This window comes from Hyperolius riggenbachi, chromosome 10, assembly GCF_040937935.1.
Source record: "Hyperolius riggenbachi isolate aHypRig1 chromosome 10, aHypRig1.pri, whole genome shotgun sequence".
Classification (NCBI taxonomy): domain Eukaryota; kingdom Metazoa; phylum Chordata; class Amphibia; order Anura; family Hyperoliidae; genus Hyperolius; species Hyperolius riggenbachi.
This window is the reverse complement of record NC_090655.1, coordinates 44163428-44186074: the sequence shown is the minus strand read 5'-3', so window position 1 is coordinate 44186074 and position 22647 is coordinate 44163428. Positions and strand designations below refer to the sequence as shown.

The window sequence follows — 22647 nt, the reverse complement described above, 5'->3', positions numbered from 1 at the left end:
CTTGTCCCTCTCTCTGTTAGCTCTTCCTTGCATCCCTTGTCCCTCTCTCTGTTAGCTCTTCCTTGCATCCCTTGTCCCTCTCTCTGTTAGCCTCTCTTGCATCCCTTGTTCCTCTCTCTGTTAGCTGTTTCTTGCATCCCATGTTCCCCTCTCTGTTAGCTGACTCTTGCATGACTTGTTCCCCTCTCTGTTAGCTGTCTCTTGCATCCCTTGTCCCTCTTTATGTTAGCTGTCTCTTGCATCCCTTGTGCCTCTCTATGTTAGCTGTCTCTTCCATCCCTTGTCCCTCTCTCTCTGCTAGCTGTCTCTTGCATCCCCTGTCCCTCTCTATGTTAGCTGGCTCTTGCATCCCTTGTTCCTCTCACTGTTAGCCATCTCCTGCATCCCTTGTCCCTCTCTCTGTTAGCAGTCTCTTGCATCTCTTGTCCCTCTCTCTGTTAGCTGTTTCTTGCACCCCATGTTCCCCTCTCTGTTAGCTGACTCTTGCATGACTTGTTCCCCTCTCTGTTAGCTGTCTCTTGCATCCCTTGTCCATCTCTATGTTAGCTGTCTCTTGCATCCCTTGTGCCTCTCTATGTTAGCTGTCTCTTGCATCCCTTGTCCCTCTCTCTCTGCTAGCTGTCTCTTGCATCCCCTGTCCCTCTCTATGTTAGCTGGCTCTTGCATCCCTTGTTCCTCTCACTGTTAGCCATCTCCTGCATCCCTTGTCCCTCTCTCTGTTAGCAGTCTCTTGCATCTCTTGTCCCTCTCTCTGTTAGCTGTCTCTTGCATCCCTTGTTCCCCTCTCTGTTAGCTGTTTCTTGCATCCCTTGTTCCCCTCTCTGTTAGCTGTCTCTTGCATCTCTTGTTCCTCTCTCTCTCTGTGTGTTATCTGTCTCTTGCATCCCTTGTCCCTCTCTCTGTTAGCTCTTCCTTGCATCCCTTGTCCCTCTCTCTGTTAGCTCTTCCTTGCATCCCTTGTCCCTCTCTCTGTTAGCCTCTCTTGCATCCCTTGTTCCTCTCTCTGTTAGCTGTTTCTTGCATCCCATGTTCCCCTCTCTGTTAGCTGACTCTTGCATGACTTGTTCCCCTCTCTGTTAGCTGTCTCTTGCATCCCTTGTCCCTCTTTATGTTAGCTGTCTCTTGCATCCCTTGTGCCTCTCTATGTTAGCTGTCTCTTCCATCCCTTGTCCCTCTCTCTCTGCTAGCTGTCTCTTGCATCCCCTGTCCCTCTCTATGTTAGCTGGCTCTTGCATCCCCTGTCCCTCTCTATGTTAGCTGGCTCTTGCATCCCTTGTCCCTCTCTATGTTAGCTGTCTCTTGCATCCCTTGTGCCTCTCTATGTTAGCTGTCTCTTGCATCCCTTGTCCCTCTCTCTCTGCTAGCTGTCTCTTGCATCCCCTGTCCCTCTCTAAGTTAGCTGGCTCTTGCATCCCTTGTTCCTCTCACTGTTAGCCGTCTCCTGCATCCCTTGTCCCTCTCTCTGTTAGCAGTCTCTTGCATCCCTTGTTCCCCTCTCTGTTAGCTGTCTCTTGCATCCCTTGTTCCCCTCTCTGTTAGCTGTTTCTTGTATCCCTTGTTCCCCTCTCTGTTAGCTGTCTCTTGCATCTCTTGTTCCTCTCTCTCTCTCTCTGTGTTAGCTGTCTCTTGCATCCCTTGTCCCTCTCTCTGTTAGCCGTCTCTTGCATCCCTTGTTCCCCTTTTATCTCTCTCCCTTATTTTCCCTCTCTCTTGTCTCCCATGATCTCTCCTGTCCTCTCCCTCTCCTCTTTCCCTCTCTCTTTTTATGATGCTGAGAAGTGATTGTTGCTCGATAGAAACCTGCCCAGAAAACATAATGAGACAGACGGACAGAGAGGGAGGGAGAGAGACAGTGAGTGGGAGACAGAGAGAGAGGCAGAGGCTGGACCAGAGACAGCAGAGAGCAGGGGACCGCCGGAGGGAGAGCAGAGCAAAGGCAGAGAGGAGACAGCTGGGGGGCTCCATAGTAGACAGAAAGCCGGAGAGACTGCATCCCTGGTGGATGTGACAGCTCCTCTTTCCCCAGCTGTTTCCTCCCCCTCAGCCAATCCCCAGTCCTTCTGTTTGTGAGTCTCATCCCTCCTCCCCCGCCCTGGGCTGCTGGTCCCTGAGCATCCCTTAGAGAGAGAGAAGGAAAAAGAGAGAGATAGAAGGAGAGAGGGGGAGGAGAGAGAGAGACAGAGAGAGACAGGGCTGTGTCTGCTCGTCATGTCCGGAGACATCCCAGTATGATTCTCCGGCTTCCAGCTCCGAAACCCCAGTGACGGGGAGCCTCCTTGGTACATCCCTCCCTCTCTCTCCTCCTCTCCCCTTTTTCTCCTTCTTTTCCCCCTCTCTATCCTTTCTCCTTACCTCTACCCCTTCCTCCATCCAGTCATCATTTCCCATACCCCTCTACCCTCTCCATCTAGATCCCCCCCAAAACCATCTGTCTATAGCTCCCCCAGAACCTTTCCCATAGAAACCCCCTCATCCTACTCAACATGGGCTGCATCGGATCTCACAGTGCAGGTAAGTCCTCTGCTAGCATGCTGCATGCCGCCGTGACTGCAAGGTGAGGGTGCCGGATGGACTGGCGGACCGACTGACTGACTGACTGACTGAGGAAGCTGAATTATCGCAAATACCTTCTGTTTTAAGAAAGCAAAATTATATTTTACCTTGTTGCTTGCAAAGGTGATCGGGTTGGATGGTGTCCCCCCCAATCCTTATAGAGCTTATTGCAGAACGCAAAGAGCAACGTGCAAAGTGCAGCAGTGCCAGGCAGATCCGACGCGCAGAGACTGCAAGGTGATCAGTCTGCGGAGATGTGACAGCGCGATCCGAGCGCTGCACGGCCAAACACGGGGCTGGGAGAGCAGCTGCACGCTGCAAGGTGATAGCTCTGTGACACCATGATCTATGGACTGCGGGGTGATATAGCATGGAGCCACAGCCAAGCCATCTGCCCGCTGCAACGCTACAATAACAGGCTGGACTGCACCACACACACACACACACAGACAGACACGTAGGTCTGCACACTCTACCTCATGCCACTCACTGCAGAACCAAAACACAAAACTATGTGATGCAAAGCAGACACACTCAAAGGTGACACACACAAACACTCAGGGCCAGTGCACACCAAAAACCTACGCACACACACTACACACACACACACTATACACACACTACACACACACACACACACTATACACACACTACACACACACACACACACACACACACACTACACACACTACACACACGCACGCACGCACACACACACACACACACACACACACACACCACATTTTTGACTGCTCCAAGGATATGACTACCTCATACACAGACAATTCATAGACTGCAAAAACACAAAACTACACAGCACAAAACAAACACTTTATAGTATAACACACACACATAGACACACACACACACTTTCACAAAACAAAATAGCCTGTAATGTAAAATATCCACACACTCATTTGCAAACAGTTCACAAACAACATACACAGTAAACAAATACACAGTAACAAACACTAATACACACACACACACACACACACACCATGTGCAAGTAGTACACAAACAACATATACAGTAAACAAACAGACACACACACACCATGTGCAAGCAGTACACAAACAACACATACAGTAAACAAACAGACACACACACACGCACACGTGTCTGCACACTTCCAGGGAGAGAACTATGTGATGCAAAACAGACACACTCAAATGTGACACACAGGCACACTCACACACATACCACATTTCTGACTGTTTCAAGAATATGACTACCTCATACACACAGTTCAAATACTGCAAAACAAAAAAAACCACAATGCTACAAAGCGCAAAGCAAACACACTATAGTGTAGCACACACACATTTACACAAAACAAAAGGCTGTAAGGTGACACATACACTCCCACACACTAACTCAAATAGTGAACAAACAACATACACAGTAAACACACAGTCAGTCACACACACACACACACAGCTCCCTTCTGCAGACAAATAGGGCCCTTTTCCACTAGACGCGATCCACTTCAAGAAGGGAATCGCCGGCATTTTGCCGATCGCTAGTGCACCGTGATTTACATGCAAATCGCGGTGCACTTTTTCCATTAGCACGATTTGTTTTTTCCCCAAGCGCAATCGTAGGGCTGTGCGATTATTGCCACAATTGCATTTCGCTCCTGACAGTTCACGTCGCCATCGCATCAAGTGGAAAAAGAAGCTTTTGCAAGCGCGTGGAAAAGGAGGCATAAGACTATTTTATATACAGGCAATCCACACACAATATCACAAAACTACACAGCGCAAAGCAAACACACTATAATGTAACACCCGCACACACACATTTTCACAAAACAAATAGGCTGTAAGTTAACACATACACACCCACACACTCACTCATGTGCAAATAGTACACAAACAGCATACACAGTTAACAAACACGCTTACACATACACACATTGCTACCTGCTGTAGACTTAAAGAGAATCTGTACTCTAAAATTCTTACAATAAAAAGCATACCATTCTATTCATTATGTTCCCCTGCCCCCCCCCCCCCCCCTGTGCTGTTTCTGCCTCTCCCTGCTGCAATCCTGGTTTGTAATTGCCATTTTTATGCAGTGTTTACAAACAAAAGACATCGCAAGTGATAGGCTGAGAGTAGCTCAGTGTGTGAGTCATACAGAGTGTGCAGGGGGCCTGGAGAGGGTGTGTATAGCTTCTATCCAATCACAAGCAGCACAGCACATTCCAGCCTGACTGCCTGAGCCCGACAGACCCCACGGAGGAGAGAAGATTAGATCATATAACAGAGATAACACAGCCACTGTGCAACTAGGAAAGGCTGCAGTAAGCCAGAGCACATTAGAACAGCTATAGGTACTTATAAGATAGAAGAAATAAGGCTCAAAATTTTGTTACAGAGTCTCTTTAAGCAATTCACACACAATAACACAAAACTACAAAGTGAAAAGAAAACACACGCTATACATGTTAACATGCTACACACACATATACAGGCACAGTACACACATACACACACTTCATAAAGACAGTACACAGACACACACACATAAATCTCACAGCACTCTCCTGATCAGACAGAGATGTTTCCGGCTTGCTGGCTGAACGTTGACATTATTTTCAAACTTTTCCCTCCTGTGCTTGAGCTGATTTGTCAAGACAGCTGCAAGGAAAAGTAGAGCAAAGCAGCCAATGAGAATCCATCTTTCATTCAACAGCTGATTCTTGATTGGCTAATCTGGGTAACCACTTTGCTTGCTTTCGCCCCAGTTTCTCTCACACCTGCCTTGATAAATCTGGCCCAGGGGGGTGACTTTATTTTCCTGCAAGATGATAGCAAATGCTAAATACAGTATATTACAGACAGCCGCACTCATATATCATACTATCAGTACTACACAACATAATAATAAATCATACTAGCAGTACATAATAATGTATCATACTATTGGTACTACCTCAAGTATTTATATAGTGCCAACAGCTTATGCAGCGCTGTACATTGTCTTGTCACTTAACTTTCCCTCTGAGGAGCTCACAATCTAATCCCTACCATAGTCCTATGTATTTTGTTTGTATTGTGTAGTGTATGCATCATAGTCTAGACCAGGCATGGGCAAACTTGGCCCTCCAGCAGTTAAGGAACTACAAGTCCCACAATGCAATTGCCTTTATGAGTCATGACTGTGGCTGTAAGACTCCTGCAATGCATTGTGGGACGACTGTGGCTGTAAGACTCCTGAAATGCATTGTGGGACTTGTAGTTCCTTAACAGCTGGAGGGCCAAGTTTGCCCATGCCTGGTCTAGGGCCAATTTAGGGGGAAGCCCATTATCCTATCTATATGTTTTTGGGATGTGGGAGGGAACCGGAGTGGAAACCCACACAGACGCGGGGAGAACATACAAACTCCTTGCAAAGGTTGGCCTGCCTGGGATTTAAACCAGGGACCCAGCGCTGCAAGGCGAGAGCGCTAACCACTGTGCCACTGTGCTGCTGTATAGTAGTATAGAGGAAGTAGATTGTGACAGACTACAGACCAAGTTCAACTTCCTATGCTATTACACGATATAAACATGAATAAACACAAATATAAAGGCTGTATATATATATATATATATATATATATATATATATATATATATATATATATATATATATATATATATATATATATATATATATATATATATATATATATATATATATACAAAATTATAGAGTACAAAAGTGTAAAAAACATATTAAGCCAAACATTGCAGGGTATGATGCTAATATAGACACTGCGCACACACACAATAAAAACTGTGTGCTACAATATACACAGCAGAAATACATAAACACACAGACTGAAACCATTGTGGGTAGTGGACCAAAAATAATACCGCTGCCACTTAATTAGACATGCAATCTAAACATCAAACTAAACTGTGGTCCATTTCATCATATAAATGCTGAAAAAACACACAAACAACAAAAATCACATTGAAACTGCACCAATGTAAGTTGCATCTGTGCCAACCTATAACGTAACATAAACAATAGAAACAAAAAACAAAAAAAACTTGATTCACAAACAACAAAAACAGTTATGTTCTCTGAGGACTGTGGTGTTGTAGAAAAATATAAGAAGATATGCAAGTGGGAGCTGACACAACATAAACAGTACAAAAACACTCCTTGGTGGAGCATGACGTGATATTAACAAGCACTGCTGAAAAAAAACAGCCACTCTTGTCACACTAGGTACAAGCCCCCACATAACAATACTGACCCATTAGTCTAATTGAATCAGAGATCAGCGTGAAGTGCAGTCAGCTAAACCATGCACCCAGGAATCATCCATCATTGATCCGACTGCTTTCATGTCCCACAAAAGGTGAAATCTGATTGGCCACTGTAGTTTATTGCCTTTTTGCGCTGAATTGCCGGATCCGACATGCGCTGAATCTGTAAACAGTGATGTAATGTGCGTTGCAAAGTACAGAGTCCAAGTTCATTGGACTTTATTATTATTGTTGATTTATAAAGCGCCAATATATGCCGTGATGCTGTACAGACTAATAAACACACATGTGGTATGTAGTAATACAGACAATGTCATACACAAAATATGGACCCTGGTACATAAAGCAGAATTGATGGACATAGTAATTACAATGACAAATGTAACATGATGACCAAAGTGTGTAGCAAAGACACAAAAAGGTGAGGTGCCCTGCCCATGCAAGCTTACAATCTAAAGAAATAGAGAGGAAACAATATACAATACTTATACCTAGAGGCACTGTGTTTTTGGGTTATACTTAGTAAGGAGTACAACTTAGCCAGAGGTTAAGGGTAATGGCCTGAGTTAGAACAAATGTTTGTTGCAAAAAGTGAGTTTTGAGGGAGCGCTTAAAGATTTCAAAGGTTGGAGAGTGCTGGATGTGTTTTGGAAGGGGATTCCAGAGGAGGGGTGAAGCACGTGAGAAATCTTGTATACATGTATGTGAAGAGGTGAGATTCTAGAGGAAGACAAGAGAAGGTCATGTGCAGATCTGAGATTGCAGTTGGGATCGTATCTGGAAACTAGTGAGGAGATGTAGAAGAGAGAGATATTGTGAAGAGCTTTGTAGGTTAGAGTTAAGAGTGTGAAATGGATCCTCTGACCGTAAGTTAGCTTGTCTGAGTTTGGGGCGTGTAGGTCACAACTTCTGGAATTCTACCGGTTGTCTTGGCAGTTAGTTTATGGCTAAGTATATATAACTCAGTTAATGTTTTCTTACTATTTATTTTTTATGTATAGCGCCAGTATGTCACTCTGTGCTTTACAGAGGATAATAAACAGTTCAGATGATTCCCAATATTAGCAAGAGACATTCCGCTGCTAACATTTACTGTTATTATTCACTGCGTTTCCTGTGATGCTGTACAACTAAACAGAATAATGTACTTTTTATTATTCATTTTTATAGGGCAGGCATAATCTAATGCCACTGTCACAGTCTTGGTCAATATTTCAGCAAAGTCATTTAACCTTCAGTGTGTTTTGGGGACGCAGGAGGAAATGAGAACAGCTGGGGGAAACCCTTCAAACACAGGGAGAACATACACACTCCATGCAAAAAAATACCTGGGGTGGGAATGGAACCTGGGACTCCTAACACTTCAAGGTGATCCACTTAAAGGATACCCGAAGTGACTTGTGACATGATGAGATAGACATGTGTATGTACAGTGCCTAGCACACAAATAATTATGCTGTGTTCCCTTTTTCCTTATTCTGCCTGGAAGAGTTAAATATCAGGTATGTAAGTGGCTGACTCAGTCCTGACTCAGACAGGAAGTGACTAACAGTGTGACCCTCACTGATAAGAAATTCCCCTTTTTATCTCGTTCTTGCTCTCAGAAGCCATTTTCTGCTAGGAAAGCGTTTTATAGTTGAAATTTCTTCTGAGAGCAAGAAACAGATAAAAAGGCGAATTTCTTATCACTGAGGGTCACTCTGTAGTCACTTCCTGTCTGAGTCAGGACTGAGGGCCCTTTTCCACTAGCAATCACTAGCGTTCACGCTGAACGCTAGCGATTGCTGAATCGCAAAGTGCAGGAAAGTTCCAGTGCTTGCGTTCACGATTTTGCTATGCACTGTAGTGCATAGCAAAATGGCGGCAAATATCGCTCCGTGGCGCGATCGCATTTGAGGCAAAAACGAATCACGGTAGTGGAAATAACCTACCGCGATTCCTGTGCTATTTAGCAAACCTAGCGATTGCAAACGTGCTAGTGGAAAAGGGCCCTTAGTCAGCCACTTACATACCTGATATTTAACTCTTTCAGGCAGTTAAAGAAAAAAAGGAACACAGCATAGTTATTTGTGTGCTAGGCACTGTACATACACATCCCTGTCTCATCATGTCACATGTCACTTTGGGCATCCTTTAATGTACACCTGAAGTGACAGAGATACGGAGGCTAACATTTATTTTCTTTTAAACAATGCCGATTGCCTGGCTGTTCTGATGATCCTCTGCCTACTTTTAGCCATAAACCCTGAACAAGCATGCAGCAGATCTGAGGTTTCTGACTGGATTAGGCGCATGCTTGTTTCAGGTGTGTGATTCTGACAGTACTGCAGCCAGAAAAATCAGCAAATGCCAGGGAACTGGTGTTGTATAAAAGGAAATAAATATGGCAGCCTCTGTAGCCCTCTCACTTCAGGTGTCCTTTAAGGTATATAAAATTGTTGTTTTTTTTTTGTGGGCCAAAGTTATTGTTTGTGATTGCTTTGGCCTGTCATATCTTAAAGGACAACTGAGAGGTATATGGAGGCTGCCATGTTTATTTCCTTTTAAGCAATACCAGTTGCCTGGCTGTCTTGTTGATCCTCTGCCTCTAATACTTTTAGCCAAAGACCCCGAACAAGCATGCAGCAGATCAAGTGTTTCTGACATTACTGTCAGAACTGACTAGATATGACACATTCTTGTTTCTGGTGTTATTCAGACACTACTGCAGCCAAATAGATCAGTAGGGCTGTCACAATGATCTTCCAGCATGCTGGAAAATCCTACCCAGACTATTGTTGTGCTTTTGTACAGTGCTGACATCTCCTGCAGCACTTTCCAACAAACAGAGTCATGTCACCAAAGACCCAAACCCACCTAACGGTCATCCGAAATGATCACTCTTGAGCGTGTCTGATGACTTTTCCGTATGCGCTGGTCAGCTCTCTGACAATCAGGGTGTTCTACTCTATGGAAAGGGGAGGGGGAGGATAAGCGGTAGATACAGTACTGACATTTTCTGCAGCACTTGCCAGAGAACATAGTCATGTCAATGAAGACCTAAACTTACCTGAAATAACGGTCATCCGAAATTATCATTCTTGTGTGCGTCGGGTGACTTTTCCCTATACAGACACATTGTTCAGCTCTTTGCCAATCAGTTTATTCTACTCTATAGAAATGGGAGGGGGAGGATGAGCTGGGACAAGCAACTGGTGTATACATATAATAAATAGGGATCGGGCATAGTTTACCAAAATGTCCAATCACACACAAGCTGAGAACACTTGTACACAATTGGAAAAAAACTTTGGATGGGGCCCTATACACAAGACCCTGCTGAACACTGAATAGGGACTGTCTACAAATCTGTGTCTGCAAAACTTTGTATGATTGTTATCAGTGGCTGAGCAGATGCAGTCATTAGAACAATTGTGCAGAGAGCAGAAAGTTCTCTCTTTCATTGCCCTTAGTTGTCAGTCTCTCAAGATGGGGCCCCATGTATCTTCTGGGCCCCCTGCGGCTGCATCCCTTGCAGGGTCTATTGTTACGCCCCTGGGTTCAAGCTGAGTTGTGTTTATGGGCCTTAGCTGTCTCTCACAGGAGCTCACAATCTGATCACTATCATAGTTATGATGGTAGAGGTTTTAGTTAAGTCAACTTACCAATTCTGGGTTTGTTTGTTTGTTTGTTTTTTTTGTAAGTGGAAACCTAAACATGGAGGGAGTGCCAGATTCAACCCTTGAACCCTATTGCTTCAAGGTGAGCATGCTAACCATGACACCATCCTGCTAACCATGACACCATCCTGCTAGCCATGACACCATCCTGCTAGCCATGACACCATCCTGCTAGCCATGACACCATCCTGCTAGCCATGACACCATCCTGCTAGCCATGACACCATCCTGCTAACCATGACACCATCCTGCTAGCCATGACACCATCCTGCTAGCCATGACACCATCCTGCTAGCCATGACACCATCCTGCTAGCCATGACATCATCCTGCAAGTGCTCCTTTCCCAGTAGAGAAAAGGGACTCGCCTAACCACACTTCATAGCAACCAAAATTAGAGCAAAAGTGGCCATTAAGATCCAATCTCCCGACCGTCTAATTCGATCATTGCGATCGATTGGAAATAAACATTCGAGCCCACCAGTGGAGGAGAAAACGATAAGCAATCCAATCAGCCCGAAAGAATCATTCTGAATTTCAGATTGATCGATCGTTTGATGTCCACGAGCACTATTAATGTCATCTGATCGATCGTGCGGTCAATCGTTTGGAAGGATGTACCACTAATGGGCACCAACATGTCATTTAGCGATTTTGATAATTATTATTGAATAGGATGACAATTGGTGCCGCAAAAAGCAGACCCGATCCATAATTCGACTGATTTTGCACCAAAATCGGTTGAATGTATTGATCGAGTAAGCTGGAAAAACTCAGGCCTATGTGGTCGATCAGGTGCGGTAATGGCGCACAATACCGGGATGAGTGACGAACGCAAAGGAACCCTCAACCGCTGTCCTCCCATATGTTAGTGTGCCCCCCTTGTACCGATGCCGTGCATTCCAATCTCTCAACTGTCCGGCCAGGTTCCACGTGGCTGCCACATTGGTGCGTGTGATGTCACACATGCGGCATGTACTATAGGCTGCAGCCACTTGGGATATGAATGAGGGAGAAGGAGCAGCTGAACTCACAGAAGCTGGAACAGGTGAGATTTAAAGGGGAACTGAAGAGAGAGGTATATGGAGGCTGCCATGTTTATTTCCTTTAATCAATACCAGTTGCCTGGCAGCCCTGCTGATCCTCTGCCTCTAATACTATTAGCCATAGCCCCTGAACAAGCATGCAGTAGATCAGGTGTTTATTAAAGTCAGATCTGACAAGACTAGCTGCATGCTTGTTTCTGGTGTTATTCACATACTACTGCAGAGAAATAGACCAGCAGGGCTGCCAGGCAACTGGTATTGATTAAAAGGAAATAAATATGGCAGCCTCCATATACCTCTTACTTCAGTTCCCCTTTCGAGAGAAACTGTGACCAAGAATTGAACTTTATCCCAATCAGTAGCGGATACCCCCTTTTACATGAAAAATCTATTCCTTTTCTCAAAACGGATCATCAGGGGACGCTGTATGGCTGATATTGTGGTGAAACCCCTCCCACAGGAAACTGTGAGGACCATGGTCCTGGCAGTTTCCTGTGTGTATACCTGTTGCATTGTGGGAAATGGCTGTTTACAGCTGTTTCCAACTGCCAAAAAAGCAAGCAGCAGCTACTTCCAGTGACATCACCTGCCAGCAGTAAAAATGTCAACATGTCATAAATGTCACAACGTAAATCAGGGAGAGGAAAGCTTTTACAACGGGCAAACACTGACTAAATCACTTAATTATTGTAAAAATGAAGCACTTTTGTTTATTACATTATTTTCACTGTAGTTCCTCTTTAAATGCACAGCACCAGGGGACACATTAACATTTGGGGGGACAACAATGGACGTGGCGAATGTGACATCACAAGGCTGATTCCCAAGAGATTTCCTGCTGATGCGGTGTGTGGGCAGCCAACAGATCTCCCTCTGATCAGAGAAAGATCTGTCTCTTGGCTGACCTGCCCATAGGTTGCTAGATGCATGAACACCTTCAGGCCATTTGGGGGGCTTTTTACATTTTTTATTTGTGCTCATTATTGTGAGTGATAGATGAGCCTGTGCAGGACCCAAACTATTGAGCGTAATGACTTAATTACGATTTCGCAAAATTTCGCGTAATTAGTGTAATTACGATTATGGCCGTAAGTACATAATCGTAATGAAGAAGGATTTCGCGAAATTCTGCGTAAGCGTAATTTTCGCGTAATTTTCACATTACAGTGGGTATCGCGAAATTACGTTTGCCTTGCATGCAACCGTTTGTAAGCGTAGTTACATAACATAATTTCGCGATAGTTCATATTACTGTAAGCGTTAATTTTCGCGTCATTTTCGCGTTACGGAATGCTATTTCGCATATAAAATTCGCCATGTAGTGATATTTCGCATCAAAATTCGCCATGCAGACGAAAATGCCTTTGGCGAAAATTCGCGAGCAACCCTGCTAACAAGTAATTACGAAATTCGCGAAATTACGAAGACATGCGACATTACGTTATGGTTTAACGCGAAATTACTTTATGGTTTAACGCGAAATTACGTTATGAACGAAACGCGAAATTACGTGTTGAAAATTACGCTTACGGTATTTTCAATTATGATTTTAATGGCAATTACGCTACCATAATTTCGCATCGTAATAGCAAATTTCGCATGCGTAATTATAGTAACGCAAAATTTCGGCTCAACACTACACACAGCAGAGTAAAAACACCAACGCATGACACAAGCCTACACACTACAAAGCGATAACATCACAGCCTAATCAATACTCTCCTCTCAGGGCTCCAGAGACAATGGACGAGTGCGGAAATCCAACCACAGGTTGGGGAGACCGCATCCTCTGTCAGGGCATGGGCTGCTTTGTCATAGCCCGGCCACAACTGCGCTGCAAGGTGACACCTTGACAGCTACACACACACTCTGCACAGAGTTTACACATCCAACTAACTACGGTTGCCTAGCCATAGCGTTGACGTTTCGCACAAAGCAGCTGGGATGGAGGACTTGGCTAGATCTGCATTGTTATTCAGACACACGCTGGGCAGCTCTGCGCCCCGCTGGGAACTATTGTGCTGTTGTGTAAAGAGTCATTAACTTCCACTGGCCCCGCGCTATGCCAGTTCCTGCGAGAGATTCTCCACCAATCTGCCCATTTATACACATTTCCAGGGGCATCTCGCAGGTCTGGTGCACCTCAAAAGGACTGTGGGAAACCACGCAGTGGGTCATTTGAAATTTAAATGTCCACCAAAGATAAACGCGAGCTGATGAGTGGATGGGATCCATTGAGACTCTGCGTAGTTGCCGGGGGGGCAGCGTATCGCTCCGTCCCCAGCTGTCGCACATGTGCGTGACATTCAGACACAACGCCACTGCAGCTATTGTCAAGAGCTCTCGTGTTTTGGATTGCTGAGGCGTTGGTGGTTGTTTTGCGACGGGGTCACTATGGGCCAAATCTCTCTCCATCCCTCCGCCCCCGGCGAGCAACGGAGACACCCAGTGGGTGCGTTTTGCGTACGACTAGCGAGCGGTGTGAGTCATTGATCCCTCCGTGGCTGTCAGCAAGGCTGTAAATGAGAAATGGATCATAATTTATCTTTACTGGCAAGCAATTCCCCTATAAAAGCTCTATTTGGATATTATGCTGGGTAGCCGTTCAATGCGGCGGGGCAACAGTGACACTCAGTGGCTGAGCCCGGGCGGCGCAGGCTGTCAGATTCACTGGGGCGTCCTGCGGGGCCTGTTTAGAAGGATCAGAAAAACAAGGGACAATGGATGATGTGGGCGATGATAATCTCGCCTCTACTAAGTGATTTCAAGTAACACCTATCACGAGGGAAACATGGAAGCTGCCATGTCAGACCTCCTCTGGGAACATTTTGCAGGTAGCCCAGATGGAATGCTGATCTTAGATTGGATTGCTCAGCTGGACCAAGTCTACAAATTAGGAAGGTCAAAAGAAAGTCAGAGCACCTTATTATCATCACTGTCACTATTACTAGCGGGGACGTTTCTTGGTACTGTGTTTCCCCAAAAATTAGACAGTGTCTTATACTAATTTTTGCTCCAAAGGATGAGCTAAGACTTATTTTCAGGGGATGTCTTATATTTCTATGAACACACAAGTTCCTGTGTTGTGTGTCCTCCTGCCTTCCCCACTGTGCCTCCTCCTCCTCTGCTGTATCCACCTCTTGTGCACCCCTGTGTCCTCCTTGTAACTTTAGTGTGCTCCTGGTGTCCTCCTCTGTGTCTTCTGCTGTCCCCCCATGTCCTTCTGGTGTCCTCCAATGTCCTCCTGCATCCTCCTCCTATCCCAGCTCCATGCCCTGCTGTCCCCCCTGTCTTCTGATGTCCCACTGCATCCTCTTCTTTCCCCCAGCTCCATGCTGCTGTGTCCCAGAGCTTCAGCCTATGGAGTAGCAGCGAGTGCAGTGATTGGCCCGATGATAGAGCCATGGTCCCGCCCGTGAGACCATCGGCTCCAGTAATAACACAGGTTGCCATACTTTTCCCCTTTACTGTCGCTAGGGCTTACTCTCGGGGTAGGGCTTATATTTCGAGAATACTTGAAATTCCTGCTAGGGCTTATTTTCGGGGGATGTCTTAATTTCAGGAAAACACAGTAAAAGCAGGGTAGTTGGGTAACTAGGACTTTCTCACTATTATCTGCTGCTCCCTATTTTATTTCCCTTACCAACACATGTAGGGAAAAAAGGGATGCTGCCTCCTGCCCCTCAGCCCTGATGTCCATCTGTTTATGTTGATGGTCAACACCATGAAAGGTGACAAGTGCCAAGAGAGGGGGGAGGGAGACAAGAGTTGTAGAGCCACAGAGGGTTATTTATAATGCCCAGACCTCTGTGCCTCCCTCCCTACCATCCTCTACATTGAAGGGCAACCTGCACTTTTTATGGTGGAAATAACATGGCTGCATTCATTATAAGGGTACATCATTGCTGCGCTTGTTAGAGAGAGGCATTAGGGTTACAATTACTATAAAGAGACATTATGGATGCCCTTGTTAAAGTGGAGGCATTATGACTGGACTTATTAAAGGAAGTGCATTATGACCGTGTTTGTTATAGGAAAGACATTGTGGCTGTACTTGTTAAAGGGGGCTGTGCTTATTACAGGGTGGGGGGGAGGAGCGCTTTGTGGGAAAGTAATAGATGCACCTCTTATGGGGGGAACATAAGGATTATGGTTGTTGTAGGGGGAGCAATATTATGACTGCACTGGTTGTAGGTGTACATTATGGCTGAATTTGTGATAGCTGCACTTGTCACAGAGGGGAATAATGGCTGCACTTGCTATATGGGGGGATATATAGTATAGCACTTGTTATGGAGGGAGGGCATCATAGCTCAACTTATATTAGGGCTGCTGGTTGCACTTATTATATAGGGGACGCGATGGCTGCATTTGTTACATGGGCATATGATGGCTGCATTTACTATTGGGAATATAATAGCTACATTTGTTATACAGGAGGAGTCATGATTTGTTATATCTGGACATGATGGATGCACTTATAATAAGGCGAACAGATGCCACCTCTTATTATATATGAGTGTACTAATTAGATGAGGGAAATTATGGCTGAAGTTATTGCATGGGAGCCCATATGGGGGATCTTTTAGCTGCACTTGCTATATGGGATCATAATGGCTATGTTTTGGGGACAGATGGCTATACTTGGGCTACACTTGTTATGGGGGGACATTATTGCTATGCTTCTATAATGGAGAAAATAATAGCTGCACTTGCTATTAGGAGGATATGATGGCTGCATGTGTTACAGGGGGCATGATGGCTGCATTTGGTATTAGGAGGACATGATGGCTGCATTTGTTACAGGGGGCATGATGACTGCACTTGTTATTAGGAGGACATGATGGCTGCAAGTGTTACAGGGGGCATGATGGCTGCAAGTTTACAAGGGGCATGATGACTGCTCTTGCTATTAAGAGGACATGATGGCTGCAAGTGTTACAGGGGGCATGATGGCTGCACTTGCTATTAGGAGGACACAATGGCTGCATGTGTTAGTGTTACAGGGGGCATGATGACTGCACTTGTTATTAGGCGGACATGATGGCTGCAAGTGTTACAGGGGGCATGATGGCTGCATTTGGTATTAGGCAGACATGATGGCTGCATGTGTTACAAGGGGCATGATGGCTGCATTTGGTATTGGAGGACATGATGGCTGCAAGTGTTACAGGGGGCATTATGACTGCACTTGCTATTAGAAGGACATGATGGCTGCAAGTGTTACAGGGGTCATGATGGCTGCACCTGTTACAGGGGACATGATGGCTGCACCTGTTACAGGGGACATGATGGCTGCACCTGTTACAGGGGGCATGATGGCTGCACCTGTTACAGGGGTCATGATGGCTGCATGTGTTACAGGGGTCATGATGGCTGTGCCTGTTACAGAGGACATGATGGCTGTACCTGTTACAGGGGACATGATGGCTGCACCTGTTACAGGGGACACGATGGCTGCACCTGTTACATGGGACATGATGGCTGCACCTGTTACAGGGGTCATGATGGCTGTGCCTGTTACAGAGGACATGATGGCTGTACCTGTTACAGGGGACATGATGGCTGCACCTGTTACAGGGGACATGATGGCTGCACCTGTTACAGGGGACATGATGGCTGCACCTGTTACAGAGGGACATGATGGCTGCCCCTGTTACAGAGGGCATGATGACTGCACCTGTTACAGGGGACATAATGGCTGCACCTGTTACAGGGGGGCATGATGGCTGCATGTGTTACAGGGGGGCATGATGGCTGCATGTGTTACAGGGGTCATGATGGCTGTGCCTGTTACAGGGGGCATGATGACTGCACTTGCTATTAGGAGGACATGATGGCTGCACTTGTTACAGGGGGCATAATGGCTGCACTTGTTATAGGTGTTACTGTCCTATTGTCCCTGATACTGGTGTTTGGCGTGGATGACACCAGGTTACGGAATAACTAGTCTGTACCAAAGCATCCCTCGAGGGTGAATATACCAAAAAGTATTCCTCTTCTCCATTTTATAAAAGTTCAGAGGTTTGCACTGAATGAAGAGGCAGGGCTTGCGTTTTTAAAATGCCCCTGCTATAGATATAGGGATATAGAGGCTCGCATATTTATTTCCTTTTAAGCAACTGACACAGAACAAGCATGTAAATCAGTTGCTCCTACTAAAGTTTAACCGCACTAACAGGGATGTAACTAAGGATCACGGGCCCAACCTATGAAACTTGTACGCCCCTTCCTATTTCCCTTTCACTACAGTGTCATTTTAACTCTTTGACTTCTATTGCCAAGACTCATCTTGACAAGACTGTACCCTTCACTGATAAGGATGTGAGCCAGCATGAGTTTTCCTGCTGTTTATTCTCTGTGATCTGCAGCCTCGTTACCAGGAAGTGCTCTCCTGAACACTTCCTGCCTCTTGACCATGTGGCGGCTGTGAGTGCAGTGTGAAAAAATGGCCAGTTCTCTGTCTGCTCCCATAGAATGTGATATGCTCCTTCTTTATAAATAAGGAATAATAATGATAACTGCTAGCATCATTTGGCCAGTGAACCTTATTTTACACTGACTAATGCTAGTTACAAAGGGTTTAGACTAAGAAGCATAAGTGATTTAGCAAACCAAGCTTGGATTTGTTAAACATTGTCCTCCGTATGACCCAGGTTTGCTGGACCACTAGATTTCTCAAATGACCTTCAGATCAGAGATGTTCAATAAATTGCAACGCTTTCCGTCTTCATGCTTGATTAGTTGCAATTTGTACGCAGCTTGGAACTTGCAGTGGCTGGATAGTGTAGCGGTTAAGGGCTCTGCCTCTGACACAGGACAACTAGGTTTGAATCTCGCCTCTGCCTGTTCAGTAAGCTAGCACCTATACAATAGGAGACCTTGGGCAAGACTCCCTAACACTGCTACTGCCTATAGAGCATTTCCCAGTGGCTGCAGCCCTGGTGCTTTGAGTCCGTCAGGAGAAAAGCGTGTTATAAATGTTCTGTGTTTGTTTGAAAATGGACTTGTCCAAATCAGTAAGAGCTGCAGTCCAGTCCAGTTTCAAATGGCAAAATTCCAGTTTCAAAGTAGTAAAAGTTAGCATGTCATGTCGTAGATCATCCCTACCTCCGAGTGGACAAACCTTATTCAACGGTGAACAAATTCTCTCAGTGAGGATTAGAAGATTTTATTGCAGATGTGTCTGAATGGCTTGGTGGGCAGGTCAGGGTCAGTGGACGGTGAAGGTACAAATCGATCTTGGGGGAAGAAGATCCATCGGCTCCTTCAAAAAAAATGTTTCGCCTGTAGAACAGTGATTTATGGTTATGGCCCAAAGAGAATCTATAAAATATTTAATTGGATAGTCAACCAGCTCATCCGTGGACGGGGCCTGCCAGAGTCAATATTCTGCTCAACAAGATCATTAGTATGCAACATTAGCACGAAAAACAAATATATTTATATTTTATATATTGCATTTATATATTTTATATCTTACATTTTTCAGCCTCCCACAGGAAGAGACCGATATATATTTCACCTAAAGCAGGTGGGGGGAGAGAAATTAGTGGCCAGACTGAACAATTCAATGCAGATTTACAGGTTGAATAAATTAATGAAATTATGGGATCCATTTATTTGGCTCAAGTACTCTTAAAGATAGAAGGTGGGAATATTGATATATGTAGGAGCGAAGCTGAGTGTTTCTGAAATCTGACACAGGGATGTTAATTCTTCTTCTGTTCTGGGAATGGACAGGATGTTTTGTTAGAGAGGACAAGGAGTTTTGCTGGGGAGGGCAGCATGTTCTGTTGATGATGTGTAGGAAGTTCTGCTGGGGAGGGACAAAGTGTTCTGCTGAGGAGGAGCAGGATGTTCTGCGGGGTAAGAAATTCTCCTGGTGAACAGCAGAATGTTCTTTTAGGGAGTGACAGAATGCCCTTTTGAGGGTAGGTCGGATGTTCTACTGGGGAGGGACAATGTGTTATGCAGGGGAGTGGCAGGATGTTCTGCTGGGGAAGGACAATGTGTTATGCTGGGAAGTGGCAGGATGTTCTGCTGGGGAGGGACAATGTGTTATGCTGGGAAGTGGCAGGATGTTCTGCTGGGGAGGGACAATGTGTTATGCTGGGAAGTGGCAGGAAGTTCTGCTGGGGAGGGACAATGTGTTATGCTGGGAAGTGGCAGGATGTTCTGCTGGGGAGGGACAATATGTTATGCTGGGAAGTGGCAGGATGTTCTGCTAGGGAGGGACAATGTGTTATGCTGGGGAGTGGCAGGATGTTCTGCTGGGGAGGGACAATGTGTTATGCTGGGGAGTGGCAGGATGTTCTGCTGGGGAGTGTCCTTTCCCAGCAGGATGTGTTATGCTGGGAAGTGGCAGGATGTTCTGCAGGATGTTCTGCTGGGGAGGGACAATGTGTTATGCTGGGGAGTGGCAGGATGTTCTGCTGGGGATGGATAATATGTTATGCTGGGGAGTGGCAGGATGTTCAGCTGGAGAAGGACAATGTGTTATGCTGGGGGGTGGCAGGATGTTCTTCTGGGAAAGGACAATGGGGAGTGTCCTTTCCCGGCAGGATGTGTTATGCTGGGAAGTGGCAGGATGTTCTGCTGGGGAAGGACAATGTGTTATGCTGGGGAGTGGCAGGATGTTCTGCTGGGGAGGGACAATGTGTTTTGCTGGGGGAGTGGCAGGGTGTTCTGCTGGGGAGGGACAATGTGTTTTGCTGGAGAGTGGCAGGGTGTTCTTCTGGGGAGGGACAATAGGTTATGCTGGGAAGTGGCAGGGTGTTCTGCTGGGAAGGGATAATGTGTTATGCTGGGGAGTGGCAGGATGTTCTGCTGGGGAAGGACAATGTGTTATGCTGGGGGAGTGGCAGGATGTTCTGCTGGGGAGGGACAATGTGTTATGCTGGGAAGTGGCAGGATGTTCTGCTGGGGAAGGACAATGTGTTTTGCTGGGAAGTGGCAGGATGTTCTGCTGGTTGGGGATGTGTTATGCTGGGGGAGTGGCAGGATGTTCTGCTGGGGAAGGACAATGTGTTATGCTGGGGGAGTGGCAGGATGTTCTACTGGGGAGGGACAATGTGTTATGCTGGGAAGTGGCAGGATGTTCTGCTGGGGAGGGACAATGTGTTATGCTGGGGAGTGGCAGGGTGTTCTGCTGGGGAGGGATAATGTGTTATGCTGGGGAGTGGCAGGATGTTCTGCTGGGGAGGGACAATGTGTTATGCTGGGAAGTGGCAGGATGTTCTGCTGGGGAGGGACAATGTGTTATGCTGGGGAGTGGCAGGATGTTCTGCTGGGGAGGGATAATGTGTTATGCTGGGGAGTGGCAGGATGTTCTGCTAGGGAGGGACAATGTTTTATGCTGGGAAGTGGCAGGATGTTCTACTGGTTGGGGACAATGTGTTATGCTGGGGGAGTGGCAGGGTGTTCTGCTGGGGAGGGACAATGTGTTATTCTGGGGAGTGGCAGGATGTTCTACTGGGGAAGGACAATGTGTTATGCTGGGGAGTGGCAGGGTGTTCTGCTGGGGAGGGACAATATGTTATGCTGGGGAGTGGCAGGATGTTCTGCTGGGGAAGGACAATGTGTTATGCTGGGGGAGTGGCAGGATGTTCTGCTGGGAAGGTACAATGTGTTATGCTGGGAAGTGGCAGGATGTTCTGCTGGGAAGGGACAATGTGTTCTGCTGGGGAGTGGCAAGATGTTCTGCTGGGGAGGGACAATTTGTTATGCTGGGAAGTGGCAGGATGTTCTGCTTGGGAGGGACAATGTGTTCTGCTGGGGAGTGGCAGGGTGTTCTGCTGGGGAGGGATAAGGTGTTATGCTGGGGAGTGGCAGGATGTTCAGCTGGGGAAGGACAATGTGTTATGCTGGGGGAGTGGCAGGATGTTCTGCTGGGGAGGGACAATGTTTTATGCTGGGGGAGTGGCAGGATGTTCTGCTGGGGAGGGACAATGTGTTATGCTGGGGGAGTGGCAGGATGTTCTGCTGGGGAGGGACAATGTGTTATGCTGGGGGAGTGGTAGGATGGTCAGTTTGGGAGAGGCGGGATATTTTGCAGCTATGAGGAATCTAAGGAGAGTTTCAAATCTTTTCTTTCTAATAATTTCCTTTGTCCGCAGGAAGCGATGGGGCAGCACTGGACTGGAAAGGGTTAAAGGATGCAGACCAAGGAACCATAGAGAACAGTTCGGTCCTCGGAAGCAGCACTCACAGACCATCTAATGAGGTACCGCTCTGTCTAGTGCATATCCAACTGTGTCTGAGTCCTTCAGGAGTCTTCTGGAACTGGAGGGGTTAACTTCTTATCCTTATCATTGTCTGTCACTGTTTATGTAGTATTGGTGGATTTATTTATGTCTGTCTTTGTCTCTCTTGTGTCCCTACTCTCCCTCCTGCTCCCTCTGCTTGCTCTCCTCTCTCTCTCTCTCTCTCTCTCTCTCTCTCTCCTCCCCTCTCTCTCTCTCACTCTCTTTTACTCTTAATATCGCTTTGTGTATCTCTGTGTCTGCCTGTTAATGATGTATGTTGCAAGCAGTATCTATGTCAGTGAATCATGCATTAATTTCCTTTGTGCAGAACACCTGGCGGTATGAGCAGCAAATTGAGCCTATCGTGTTTCTCTGTCAGCACATTTGCCAGCTTTATTTTACTTTAAAAAAGTAAAGAGTAGTGCAGCATCCACCCCCCTCCCTTTCCTTTGCCCCCTCCCCCCATCCCCCCCTTTTTTTGTTCCTCAGACCTGCAATAGTAAAGCCGAATCTCCCGTCTTTCAGACTTTCCAAAATGTCCTTGGTCCAGTTAGCATAAAAAGGAAGGAAACTAAAAATACGCCAAAGGCTTGTGTACTCAGTCTTTTGACTTCAGTCCAGCATCATTTTAACATCAGTTGGTCAACTTGGCTTTCATCCTCAGTCTGACCTCAGCTTGCCGCTCACAAATATTGCTAACAACTACTGGCAAAGTCATTGTAAATTCAAAACAAAACTTAAAGGACATCCGAGGCGGAAAAAAAAAAACTGAGATAAACAATTGTATCTGTCCTCCTACTTCTAAAAATGACTTTTAAAGTTATCCCACAATTTTATTTTATATTTAAATCAACTTTTTAAGCTTTTACTGTTTC

General features: G+C 45.9%; 1 protein-coding gene across 6 annotated transcripts in view; it reads left to right on the top strand.

Annotated features, from left to right (window-relative positions):
• Positions 1-2095: 2095 nt before the first annotated feature.
• The window catches only part of FAM131B (family with sequence similarity 131 member B), a 122258-nt gene continuing 101706 nt past the window's right edge, over positions 2096-22647 (top strand). For 2 of the 6 annotated variants that reach the window (XM_068258080.1, XM_068258077.1), the window contains exons 1-2: positions 13871-14004; positions 21644-21750. In XM_068258080.1, the coding sequence (XP_068114181.1) occupies positions 13920-14004; positions 21644-21750 (192 nt within the window). In that variant the 5' untranslated portion in view covers positions 13871-13919. Of the gene's footprint in view, positions 2512-13590; positions 13657-13870; positions 14005-21643; positions 21751-22647 lie in introns of those variants that run through there. The other 4 variants (XM_068258079.1, XM_068258082.1, XM_068258078.1 and 1 more) reach the window with 4 other exon arrangements.